The 14165-nt window shown below is 42.1% G+C and overlaps 1 protein-coding gene and 1 non-coding gene across 21 annotated transcripts in view; both read left to right on the forward strand.

Annotated features, from left to right (window-relative positions):
• Positions 1–14165, forward strand: part of VEPH1 (ventricular zone expressed PH domain containing 1) — a 676809-nt gene that overhangs the window by 536170 nt on the left and 126474 nt on the right. For all 20 annotated transcript variants that reach the window (XM_060394259.1, XM_060394295.1, XM_060394263.1 and 17 more), the window contains one exon: positions 8794–9014. In XM_060394259.1, the coding sequence (XP_060250242.1) occupies positions 8794–9014 (221 nt within the window). The remainder of the gene's footprint in view (positions 1–8793; positions 9015–14165) is intronic.
• On the forward strand, positions 13359–13465 carry LOC114111065 (U6 spliceosomal RNA). The gene has a single exon (XR_003587192.1). It is a non-coding gene; the product is annotated as a U6 spliceosomal RNA (small nuclear RNA).

The raw sequence follows: 14165 nt of genomic DNA on the forward strand, positions 1-14165 counted from the left end.
TTTCTCTCCATCTCCTTGGGATAGTAACATAACCCTGTAATCACGTCCCCTTTTGCTTGCAAGATGGCTGCCACAGATCTGGGCAGCATATGTTGTAGACCCAGCAACATCTGGTTAAAGAAAAGGCATGTGTCCCTCCATGTGTCTATTCTTATTTGGGAAGAAAACCTTTTCCATCAATCTGCATCCCAGAAAATTTCACCTCAAGCCCAAATGCCCAGGATAAAGTCATATACCCGCCCCCTAGTTACAAAGGAGGATGATGTATTTAGTGCCACGTTTTTCTCATCTTTGTTCTCTTTGTTGGTGATTTCATGTCTAAAATGTCCCAAGTTTGGTGCTGAAGTGCTCTCTGGTGTTCCCAAGTATGAGATGGCTGTGAGGCACCTCATGGATAAAATTATGTAGGTTGCATTTGTCCATGAATTACAGCACTCTTGGCTGGGCTCAATTTTAATGAATTAATGATCTGTATCACTTAAGACATCTTTAAATAGAAACACACATAAAACAAGGTTAGGTATTGATCAGTTGATGAAAATATGTGGCTGGAGGCTTTTGAGAAGCTACTCCTGTATTGCCTTTAGAAACAGTGCTTCCGTGGTTGCTAATCCAGTATCTGACGTGACTTTGTAGAACACAGCTACTATGAATAGTAATAGTTGACTCTGTGCACAAACACACACATTCACACAACACACACACACACACACACACACATATATATACACACACCCAGACAGTGATATAGCATCACATTCACCAGCAGCATAAGGCTGTCTAGCAGAGTTCTCCGAACTGAAATAATTTCACGCCTTCTCACTCTAGAATGGGGTACCCAAATGTCCCAATTTGCCCTTGATAGAGGAGTTCCCCAGGATGAGAGACCTTCGGCATTGAAACAAGGAAAATCCCAGGAAACAAGGAAAATCAGAAAGAGTTGACTCCCCTGCTCCAGAGTTTCTTGAAGCCAGGGAATTGAGGTGGAGGGGGAGTGTCGATCCTAACCCTTCAACTCCCGCTCTGAAACTAGCAGCTGCACCATCTTTAGGAAGGAGACTCATGGAATGAATGCACACCCAAGCAGCTAAACACTGCTGTCCCCACTCAGGCTTCTGAGGGTTCCCAAGCAAAAGGTGGATTTTCCCTGGCAAAGCTTCACTGAGAAAGCATTAACAGTATGCTCATTTGATTTACATTCCTAATGCACCTTGCAAGTGTCTCTTTGGTATGTGGAAATGTCTAAGAGATGAATTATGAAGAAATACAATATATGGCACAATAAAAAAAAGCAATAACAGATGCCCAGGAATTAAAATATTTTCATTCAGGCAGCAAAATATATTATTTTCTTTAACTCGCTTGTAAATTGATAAAGGATAGAAAAATCTGGATCTCAGGACCAAATCCATATGTCCTATATCAGCAAATTCTCAAATTTCCACAGATTTGGGACTATATCGACTAGTGATTCTCAACCCTGGTATTATATTAGAATTATCTGGGAGGTTTTAAAACTTCCTATGCCTGGACGCCACCCATTACGATGAAATTAAATAGAGTGGGGGAGAGGAATTATTGGGCATTTAAATTGTTCTAACAGCTTCCCAGGTGATTCTAATAACATACAGCCAGGATTGAGACTCTCTTACAGGGAGGGTGATGTTGAGAAAGGGTCTTGGAAAGTTTCAGCAGAGAATGCTATAATCAGTTGGTGATGCCTGCTGTGGATGGGAGAGGGAGAAAGGTGGTAGCTCACAAGGCTGCACTAAGCCGCCTTTTTCAGCCTAGCCAAAGTGGGAATATTCAAGCAGAATTCAGGCAGATCTTGTGTAATCTAGATCAGATGATTGGCACTCTTACCAGTATCTTCATCCTGTTACCATTTTGCAACGTTGTCATGAGGGTTAGGTGGGGAAGAATATACCAAGTACCTGGCAAATAGTGGATGCGTAATAGAGGGGAGCTATCATCATCATAACCAGGCTCCCATGTTTTCATTTTTGACCACATTCTGATTTACATTCTGTTCCCTGGTGGCTCAAATGGTAAAGCGTCTGTCTACAATGCGGGAGACCTGGGTTCGATCCCTGGGTCAGGAAGATCCCCTGGGGAAGGAAATGGCAATCCACTCCAGTACTATTGCCTGGAAAATCCCATGGACAGAGGAGCCTGGTAGGCTACAGAGGCTACAGTCCATGGGGTCACAAAGAGTCGGACATGACTGAGTGACTTCACTTTCACTCCTAACAAAAGGGCTTCCCATGTGGCTCAGTGTAAAGAATCTGCCTGCCAATCCAGGAGATGCAAGGTTGAACCCTGGGTCCAGAAGATCCCCTGGAGGAGGAAATGGCAACCCACTCCAGTATTCTTGCCTGGAGAATCTCATGGACAGAGGAGCCTGGCGGGCTGCAGTCCACAGGGTTAAGAGTCAGACACGACTGAGTGTCTGAGCACATATGCACACAGCCTAACAAAGAGTAACAGAAGAGTGCTTATGAGATAGCAGCAACAGTGTTTTACAGACAAAATGAATAACACAGAAATGAATGGTATGGCCGAAGCAATTTTGCAAGCATATAATCTAGTTCAGGGGTCAGCAAATCACTGCCTGTGAGCCAGATCCAGCCACACCTATTCATTTACTTATTGTCTATAGCTGTTTTCCCATAACCGATACCACATGGCCCATAAAGCCAAAAATATTTGCTCTCTGGTTCTTTACAGAAAGTTTGCTGACCCTTGATTCTAGTTCATCAATTCTCAGTCCAGTCCAAGGACCTCTGAAACCCCTTCAGGGGATCTGAGAGGTCAATGCTATTTTCACACTAATACTCACATATCACTGACCTTTTCACTGGGTTGACATTTGTACTGAAAGGACAAAAGCAATGTTGGGTAAAGCTGCCAGTGCCTTAGCACAAATCAAGACCAAGTGTACTCTTCATTGTTTTCTTTACCACTACATGTTTGTAGGGAATAAACCAAAAAACAAAAAGCCAGTTTCACTTAACTCAGGTTGGCACTATTGGTATTTTGAGCCAGATAACTGTTGGTTTCGAGGGGGCTGTCCTGTGCACTGTGGGTTGTTCAGCAGCATCTCCAGCCTTTGCCCAGTAGACACTACCAACTCATCCCCTCCCACCCCTCACTGTAACAGTCAAAAACCTCTCCAGACATTTTTTGAAATTTCTTTTATTTAACCAAATAGATGGTAAATATCAATAGATACAACTCAGATAAACAAAAATCTTTGGTGTCTTCTGTAATTTTTTAAACAGTAAAAAGTTCCCAAGACCAAAAAGTTTAAGACTTGCTGTTCCATTCTGTATTTATAGGGTATTTATGATATTTATACTGCTAAATCAATATAAAGTGAAAAGGATCATATGTATAAGACATAGGAAAAAGAAGTGGGGAGTTTGGGGTTTGGGATGGGAGGGGTGGAGGCATAGCCAGTGAAAACACAGCTTTAGAGATCCAGGGGGCAGTGTGACCTGTACTGACTAGTCCTCCATCTGTGCCTCAGTTTCCCTCTTATACAATGGAAGCGATTGCAGTACTTACTTCACAGTGTTGTTGGGAGGATTATGTGAATAAATACCTAAAAAGCATATAGAATAGGTTTGGTGCTTAGATTAAGTGCTCTCTGTGGGTCAGCTATTATTGTTTTAATATTAAATCATCAGTTTATGTCAGAAGGGATGAGGTCAGGCCTGCCATTAAAGCACACAGGTGCTGTTGACCCTGTCCCCATGGCAGGATGACTGAAAGCAGAAAAATGCAGTCACTGGCCCCCAGAGACGAAATATCGTGGTGCCAAGAAAGAAATCAGAATCCCCTAGCCCACTTCTTACCCTAACCTCACACTTTCTAATCCAAAGTCACATCTGTTACCCTTGTGAGGTACGTGGATGTGCTCCAAGGTTTCAGAACAAACGACGGGAGGTTGGCGTGGTTTCATGTGTGAGTTCCAGAGCAGTTAAAACTTTTCTTCTTCCCGCGCTGTGATTAATTTTCCCTTCAGCTCAGTTTGGCTGCCAGAAAGTCATCCAGCATTGTGTTGATTTCGGCCATCCTCACCTTTAGGAAGACATGTGCTTTCAAAAAAGGTCTCTTACTGAAACCATAAGGACACCTCTTAGATAAGCAAGTGAAATGTTTGTAGACTGACTTTTAAAAAGTTGCTGAAGAAGAACCTGAAGCTGAAGCAGAGGACGTTACCTGAAATTTGAAATTGCACTCTGTTGTAAACTGTCCCATCTCCTGTGTCCCAGTTCTTATCTCTCCTGACCTCCCTGGGGTCAATCAAGATATGTTTTACTGTAATTGTTTTCTGTGGCTATTGAGAATGTTGCGTTTAGATCCTAAAACCTGTTGAATTCACACGTCATATTCTCTGTGAAATCTGACCTGACTCTACTGTTTGACATTAACTCCCCTCCCTCGGTCTCCCTGTTCTGTTCTTTTTTCCTTTGAGGCACATTTCTGCATCCAACACACACTGTGTTTTACACATATATTTTGTTTATTATCTGCCTCATTATTATGGCAAAGTTTTTACCGTTTTTTCTTCAGTGCTGTATTCCTAGTTTCTAAAACAGTGTCTGGTACATGGTATGGACCCCGACATCCAGCTTTTGCCTTTAAATGAGGAAGGGAAAACATCCCTGTGATGAATCGCACACCGTGAATTCACATACAGAACCCTTGCATGAATGAAAGCATCTATATTGAAAAAAATATTAGACTCAAAAAGAGTACTTAAGTTTCCCTTCTGTTCCCTAGCAATTTCATGAGCCAAAGCATAAAATAGGCTATCAGGAACTTGTCCCAATGGTGTTTATTTTTCATTCATCTAATATTGTTATCCTTCAGTGAATATCTCTTCAGTTAGCTATCCAGCTCACAGAAGTGTGTCTTAGTCCCACAGAGCACTGTGCCCTAGGGCTTCCCTGGTGGCTGAAATAGTAAAGAATCTGCCGGCAGGACTTCCTGGTGGTCCAGTGAATAAGGCTGTGCACTCCCAATGCAGGGGGCCTGGGTTTGATCCCTGATCAGGGTACTGGATCACACATGCTGCAACTAAGACCCAGAGCAGCAAAATAAATAAATATTAAAAAAAAAAAAAAAAAGAATCTGCCTTCAGTGCAGGAGAACTGGGTTCAATCCCTGGGTTGGGAAGATCCTCTGGAGAAGGGAATGGCAACCCACTCCAGTATTCTTGCGTGTGAAATCCATAGACAGAGCAGCCTGGTGAGCCACAGTCTGTGGGATTGCAAAGACATGACTGATCAACTAACAGAGGTTCTTAACAAATAGTTATTAAGGAGTTGATTGGCAAGTACCTCCTTCCCCAAGAGATGTATTCCAGTGCAATTATACATGGAATCTTTGAAAACCAAGTTAAGTACTAAAAATTAGGGATATTCACTACTGAAATCTGTTCTGTACTAAGTATTTCTTGTAAAGCACAGAATGCTTTTGCAAACAGTTACTTTATTTGTAAAGTCATATCTTGGCATTGAGAGCTTCCCCGGTGGCTCAGACGTAAAGAATCTGCCTGCAATGCAGGAGACCGGGGTTCAATCCCTGGATCAGGAAGATCCCCTGGAGAAGGGAATGTCTATCCACTCCAGTGTTCTTGACTGGAGAATTCCACGGACAGAGGAGCCCGGTTGGCTACAGTCCATGGGGTCGCAAAGAGTCAAACACGACTGAGTGACTAACACACACACACACATACATGTCTCGGAATACAAGGTTTACTTAAATCAGTGAACTGAGACATACACAGAGTGTAGATGCTACAGGCTCAGTTCTGTGCCAGGCTGATTGATGTATGAGAAGTGGCACCTTTAGAATTGAGTGGTACATTTAACCATTAGGAAATTATACATGGAAGGGCGGATTGCAGGCCCCTTAATGGCAGAGACTGCTTTTCATTCACCTTTGCCACCTAGTGTCTGTGCATGCTCAGTCGCTTCAATCGTGTCTGGCTCTTTGTGACCCCAGGGACTGTAGCCGGCCAGGCTCCTCTGTCCACGGGATTCTCCAGGCAAGAATTCTGGAGTGGGTTGCCATGCCCTCCTCCAGGCAATCTTCCTGACCCAGGAATTGAACCCGCGTCTCTTAGGTCTCCTGCATTGGCAGGCGGGTTCTTTACCACTCGAGTGACCTAGGGTAATGCTGCTGCTGCTGCTGCTAAGTCACTTCAGTCATGTCCGACTCTGTGTGAGCCCATAGACGGCAGCCCACCAGGCTCCCCTGTCCCTGAGATTCTCCAGGCAAGAATACTGGAGTGGGCTGCCATTTCCTTCTCCAATGCATGCATGCATGCAAAGTCGCTTCAGTCATGTCCTAGGGTAATGGTAAGAATTAAACCTGTGCCTGTTAACAGAGCACAAGGCTTGGACAGACTCAAGTCTAGCACAGGCATATTATAGACTTACACTACTGATCTGGTGATGCAAAAAAAATCATGAGTAAACAAAAATATCAAATGAAACCAAGTATTAAAGTGAAAGTGAAAGTCACTCAGTCGTGTCCGACTCTTTGCAACCTCGTGTACTATACAGTCCATGGCATTCTCTAGGCCAGATTACTGGAGTGGGTAGCCTTTCCCTTCTCCAGAGGATCTCCCAACCCAGGGATTGAACCCAGGTCTCCCGCATTGCAGGCGGATTCTTTACCAACTGAGCTATCAGGGAAGCCCATCAAGATTTTTAAAAAAGAATTTGTAATACAATGATTGAAAATTGAGACAGAAGAGGTCACTGCGTATGGCTTCGTGAAGGAGACAGGAGTCATGTCTTGAAAGAAATGAAGGCTCAAAATGCTGTAACAAAGGAGACAGGGAAATTCCTAGCTGGAAGAGTTAATTTAGACCTGTACACCTACCACTTAAAAGGATTTTGAGCATCAGTCTCTGACATATATTTGTTTATAATTATACATATATTCTATTATACTATCATTATAAAAATATTTTGAAATACATAAGAGATGGGATGGGGAGAGAGATGGGGAGGGAGATGGGAAGGAGGTTCAAGAGGGAGGGGACATATTTATACCTATGGCTGATTCATGTTGCTGTTTGACAGAAAACAGCAAAATTCTATAAAGCAATTACCCTTCAATTAAAGAATAAATTATTTTTTTAAAGTAAAAAAAGATTTTAAAAGAGCAGTTAAAGATGAAATAAGCATATTTTAAATTATCAATGGTATATTATTTATGTTGGGCACGAATCTACATTTCAAATAACCTTCTAGATAATTTTGAATTTTTATGGCTCTCTTCCAGTCATGTTGGATTAAAACTTGTCAGCCCATAATGTGCCTGATGAGTTCTCCTAGGTATAGGAGGCCTGTCAGCTAAGCCATTTTCTTATTCATTCATACCTAAGTTATTCATATTGTCGTTCATCATCAGTTTCTTTGAAGGAATCTATTTAAGTCAATTGTGAGAGTTAACTTGATTAAAGTTAACTAATAGAATCTATTCTTTCAACCAGGCACATAAGTCTGTAACATGCTGCCAGATGCTTAAAGTGAATAGATGAGTGAAGATATCCTGTGGAGAAGAGGTAAACCAGGATGGTGCCTGCCGTCATCCGACAGGTGGATGGCTGGAGGGTGCCGCTGATCAGGCCTCCTGTGTCCCTGTGGGGTTAGTGAGTCACTGGCATGGAACCTTGGCCCCAGGAAGAACTATAGTCTGGAAGGGTGGATATGTGAGGTCGGATCATTAGCAGTGGTTGACAGATTTGGACATGGCAAGATAGGCTCATGAGACTACATATTCTTAAGAAGGGAGTAACAGGAAAATTTTTAAAAATTGTCCTGGGAATCAGGAAAAAAATTAAAACCTCAAAGAAGCCAATTCAGAGGCATCATGAATGAAACATTGTTAACTTCAGCTAGCTCTGTGAGTATACTCCCCATAGAGCTGTCATCTGCAGACGCGAGACTCTGACTTTCTTTTAAAATACAGGCCTTAGTTCTTCATCATTCTCCACTCCCTCCTACCCCCTGCCAGCTTTATTAAGGTATAACAAGTAAAATTATAAGTATTTAAAGTATACAGCAGGATGATTTGATATACATATATGTATATCAAAGGATTCCTCCCATCAATTTAACTAACACATCCATTATCCCATATATTTTAGCAAATTTCAGTTCCATGATACCATGTTAGCAGCTGTGGTCACCATGTTATGCATTAGCCTCTCAAACCCCTATTCATCTTATAACTGAAAGTTTGTACCCCTTACCAACTTTTACTCATTTCCCTCACCCACTAGCCATTGGCAACCACTTTTCTGGTCTCTATTTCTATGAGTTTGACTTTTTTTTTTTTTTAAAGATTCTATATATAAGAGATATCAGTAAGTAATTGTGTTTTCTCTGTCTGACTTGTTTCACTTGGCATAATGCCCTCCAGATTCATCTATGTTGTCACAGATGGTGGGATTTCCTTCCTTTTTTGTGGCTGGATAGTTTTTCATTCCATGCATGTGTGCCGCATTGTCTTTACCCATTCATCTGTCAGTGGACACTTAGGTTGCTTCTGTGCCTTGGCTGTGGCAAGTGATGCTGCTGCAAACATGGCTGTGCTGGTATCTCTTTGAGATATGATTTTGTTTCCTTTGAATAGATTCCCAGAAATAGGATTAATGGATCATAAGGTAGTTCTGTTTTTGGAGGAACAGCAATATTGTTTTCCTTAGTGGCTGCACCCGTTTTCATCCCCACCAGCGATTGTATGCATTCTCCATTGTTCTTGCAGGAGAGAGCCAGGAGCTGCCTGCCATTCCTGGTGAGTCAGCTGGGCAGCATGGAGCACTCGTTTCATCATATTCTCCTGCTGGAGATTAAGAGCATCACAGACACCTTCTCCTCCATCCTGGGCCCACAGAGCAGAGACATCTTCCGCATGAGCAACAGCTTCACTGCCATTTCCAAGCTCCTTACCCGACAACTGGAAACCACCAAGGCCAGAAATGACAGGTGAGCAGGAATTCCTGGGGACCTCAGGATCTGCTGCGAACCCATGAAGGCATAGCACCAAAGGCTATGCTTTTTTTTGTAGGCATCAAAGTTTCCAAAGAAAGCCAAACTCACTATCTCAACATAGAGTAATTTCTGAATAAATTATGACATTTGCCAGAATTTTTCTAAATCTGTAAAAACCAGAATTAACCAAAACAATTTTTTCAAGTGCAGAAAATACAGTAAAGAAATAAGAATGTAGTACAAATAATAATGTTTATCAGTTCAGTCAGTTCAGTTCAGTTGCTCAGTCGTGTTCGACTCTTTGCGACCCCATGAATTGCAGCACGCCAGGCCTCCCTGTCCATCACCAACTCCTGGAGTTCACTCAGATTCACATTCATCGAGTCAGTGATGCCATCCAGCCATCTCATCCTCTGTCGTCCCCTTCTCCTCCTGCCCCCAATCCCTCCCAGCATCAAAGTCTTTTCCAATAGAATTTGTTTATTTATTTAACAAACATTTAAATCATTACTTACTCTATGCCAGGAATTCTGCCAATGGCTAGACATATATAGAGAGAAAACATATTCCTTTATCCAAAGAGCTCATTGTCCAGAGAGTAGGTAGATAATAAGTGGATAATTATAGAATAGTGGGAAGATTATGCCAATTATGATTGTGTCAGGGAGTTTGGGGAACACAGATTGGGGTATCTACTTCTGCATGGAATGGAGAGGAAGCTGAAATCAGGAAATGCTTCCCAGAAGAGGTGACATTTGGAACCAAGTCTTGAAAGATGACCAGATTACGCCAGGCTGGCTTTGGGGCAGTATGTGGAAGAGCACAGCACTTTCTGGAAACAGAAGTCATTCTGTCTGGCTAGCATCAATACTAGGTAATACCGATGAAGTAATATGCAAGGACCAGATGGTGCAGGACATGACAGACCTTCTTAAGGAGTTTAAATTTTATCCTGGAGGCTGTGAGGAGTCCTGGTAGGATTTTCACGTATTAAGATATGATCAGAATCCATATTTCAGGAAGCTTGTTCTGGCCCCAGTGCAGAGAACATCTCAGGCAGAGGCAGACTGGAGTCAGGTCAAATGAAGAAAGAACAGATAAGTGTCCACAGGTATTGGCAATTTAAAAATTACTGATGATTGTAGTGAGTGATCTGCCAGTGGTATGGATGGGCATAAAATAGGATGCCTGGAGTTGAAGGGAGAGAATGGATATGATAAATCTGGTCCTTTCAAGAAGTCTAGACCATGCAAGATTGAGGGAGGTGTTTTATTATATTCGTCACATTTTGAATAGAGAGACACTTGGAAAAGTTTTATGACCATAGAAGTTACACAATACTTTTGAATTCCTCATCTCATTTGATCCTCATGATCACTCTGCAAGTTGAGAAGGGCAATTATCATTATTCCTATTTTATAGAGGAAGAAACAAAGGCTCAGAGACTGGTTAAATCTCTTCCCAAAGTTACATAGTAACTAAATGATAAAAGATGGACTAAAATTTCAGATCCTATGCATTGGAAGGTTTTCAGTTCTGGAGAAGGGGCAGGACACATTTAAGACTAGCATCAGATTTTGTGAGTTTGGGGGGTTAACAAATGATGCATATCATTTTCAGTCTGAAATAGCATTCCAGAAACACAGAAGCCAACCTCACAAAATAATGAAGATTTAGTCACAAGGATCCACTTTATGTCCAGCATGGCACAGAGCCTGAAGGTCCCAAGAGACACAGGACAAGACATAAGACATGAAACACCATTCCTCAAAGGGTGCACCATCAGTGCATGTGAGGCGTTCGTGGAAGCGGGTATAGCAGGCTGTGGCGCAAGAGAGACATACAGCCAGGGAAATGAAGAATGTTTCACAAAGAAGATGAAATTTAAATTCATTCCATATTTGTTGAGTAGCTCCCATGAGCCAGGCATCTGCATAGGTACCAGATCATGTTGCACAGGATGAATGAAAGTTCCCAAATAAGGGTTGAAAGGGCACTCCAGATACAAAGGACACTCCTCATGTGCAAAGATAAAAGGGTTTAAGAGTGTGTGACCCAGACTGAGGAAAAGCGATTGGTTCAATGTGACTGGAGTGAATATACCAGTGAAGCACAGAAAAAGTTCAGTCAGAGGCACACTCACAGAGAAGCAAGGAGTTTGTTCTGTAAGCAACATGGTGACCTGGGAAGATTTTTACCCAGAGAATGAACTCTGCTTCTAACAGTAATTAGTAGATAGAGGGCATTCAATATTTCTTCACTAAAGGACTAGATGGGTGAGGAAGTGGCTGACATGGTGGAGCCCTGAATAGATTTGGCTGGCAAAAGAGAGGGTGACCAGGATGCTATTGCTGGAGCCTTAGCAGTCAGCTCCCTCCATGGTGAGACAGCTTGGAACTAGAAAGAATCAATTACTGGTGAGAGGTGGGCTGAGGAGAAGAGGAGAAGAGTGAATGAGAACCCAGAGATGTCTAGCTTGAGTGACCACATGCACATGGAAAAGCATGCTGATAACCAAGAAAAGATGGTGCAGGAGGGGAGCCCATACGAAGCACCTCTTTGCCCATTCCACACAGAGAATATTTTCTGGCCAAGATGGTCATCTCAACAGTAGCTGTTCATTCAAGGAAGACAGGTAGCAAGTGCCCTTTTCTCTCAATGCCATACTTTTGATTTAGCATATTAAAATCTATTGTTGCCTGGTTCAACATCTGGCATAGATGCCTATAATACCAGGATGTCTAATTTTGGTGTTATTGACATTTGGTTAAGTCTTGGTTGTGGAGCTATCCCGTGTACTCTAGAAATACTTCCCACTTCCCCGGCCTCTATGCACCAGATGCTAGTGGCAACCCTCCCCCTCAGTTGTACTAACCAAGAATGTCTCCAGACATTGCTAAATGTTCCCTTAGAGACAGAAATCATCCCCAGTTGAAAACCACTGCTATCTATATATTCCATTTTAAAAACAGCATTTACACCTAGCAACAGCCTACACATGGCAACATCCAAGAAACCCAAAGCCAGCGTCACGAAGGGATGCTTTGTCATCTGTGTGCAAGCAGAGTCACTGTTAGCTAATTTTCATGGTGCAGTTTCAGAATTCAGTTTAGAGCTTCTACAGCTGGGGTTTGGGGGAGCCACTTTATATTCTCTGCACAGCTAGCCTGCTCGTTTCTTCCAATGGTGACTGGCGTGTGCATCAGATGTAAAAGCTCAGACGTGTATTCTGGCCAACAGTCTGTCCATTCTTTCTTGCCTCTACACATGCAAAGTTACAAGGGGCCAATTGACTCTCTGTGAGATTATATGTGTGAAAAGGGTTTGTATAAAGGAAAAACTTGTTATACAGGGTGTTACATTAAGGCATTCCAACAGGAAAAATGGTTCTTAATAAAGTAGGCCCAATCCAATTAGCAATAGATAACTTCCTCATGAAAAGAAGAATTTAAGAGATATGCAGATAGGAGAAAAAAAGGGGGTCTCCCTGTCCAAATATGGGTCTGCATTAGAAAAATTCATTTCTCCTCCCTTTATTATTTTTCTATGGAAAAAAAGAGAAAAAAATGTTAAGAGATAAAAGGTCACCATGCTCTTCAAATATTGCCACCACCATCACCAGCTCAGCCTCTCCCTCAATTCAGAATACTTCATCCATTTCAACCCTCTCCATCAGTCTCCTAATCGATTATAAGTATTCAGTGGGAACCTCAAAAGACTGGTGTGGACTGCGCCCTTTTTGTATTAGCTGCTCATCCTCTCTGGGATGGTTGCTAAGGCTTCTCTCCCAACATCTCTTCTCTGAATAGCCTTCATTGTGACCATTTAGCTTCAGTAATTTTAATCTGTGCCCCACAAAGCAGAGAGATCCACACTTTTGTCTAAAGCATCTAGCAAAGTCTGACCCTTACAACTGAAGGGGAAATGAATAAGGGAAGAGAGAGCTTGAAAGAAAATTAAAGATGGTTAAAATTCAAAACAGATGTCCTCTAATTTACAAATCTGACACATAGCCCAGCAGGCCAGATTTTAGACTTCAGGCCAAGATTATAAGACTATCAAAAGAAAAACAATTAGCATCCTAGAGAGACTGAAAAACTGGAGGAAACAGGAGCCTCCTTTGTGCCAAATGACTGAATTAAATGGGTGAGTTTTAGTTGATACACCAGGTAAGCACACTTTTCTTATTCCTGTGTTTCAGGATGAGTGTTTTTATCTAAATAATAAGCCAAAAGGGCTAAATAACAGGATAGACAAGCAAAACATTTAGATTTTGAAGTTAATTCTGGAGAAGTAAAAGAAAGATAACAGCAATTGTGGATTAAAAAAGAGAGGATAGTGCTCGCTTCAGGAGCACATATACTAAAGTTGGAACCATACAGAGAAGATTAGTATGGCCCCTGCTCAAGGATGATATGCAAATTTATGAAGCACTCCATATTTTTCTCATGGTTACTAAAGGGGAAGCGGGGAGGGATAAATTGGGAGTTTGAGATTTACATATCCATACTACTACATATAAAAATGGGGCTTCCCAGGTGGCGCTAGTGGGAAAGAACTTGCCTGCCAATCCAGGAGACGTAAGAGACATGGGTTCGATCTCTTGGCTGGAAAGATACCCTGGAAACAGGCATGGCAACCCGTGTTAGTGTTCTTGCCTGGAGAATCCCGTGGACAGAGGAGCCTGGCGGGCTACAGTCCATGGGGTTGCAAAGAGTCAGACATAAATGAAGTGACTTAGTACATATGCATATATAAAAATAAATAACTAGTAAGAACCTGCTGTGTAGCCCAGAGAACTCTACTCAATACTCTATTGACCTATATGGGAAAAGAAACTATAAAAGAGTGGAGATATATATATACATAACTGATTCACTTTACTGTATACCTAAAACTAACACAACATTGTAAATCAACCATACTCCAAGAAGAATTACTTTAAAAGATTTTTAAAAATAAAAAAGGGTGTCAAGATAGGAAGAAAGGTCTGTACCTTTCAAAACTGTACGAGCCCTAAGTAGCCTGCTGGGTGGTCACTAACCATTGAACCATTTGCTTGCCAAGACCCAGGGGAAGCTGGAGAAGGAGAGGGTGGCTCCTGGCAACTGTGTGCTGGCTGAGCAGTCAGCGATCCTTGGACTA

The sequence above is a fragment of the Ovis aries genome, chromosome 1 (genome assembly GCF_016772045.2).
Source record: "Ovis aries strain OAR_USU_Benz2616 breed Rambouillet chromosome 1, ARS-UI_Ramb_v3.0, whole genome shotgun sequence".
Lineage (NCBI taxonomy): Eukaryota > Metazoa > Chordata > Mammalia > Artiodactyla > Bovidae > Ovis > Ovis aries.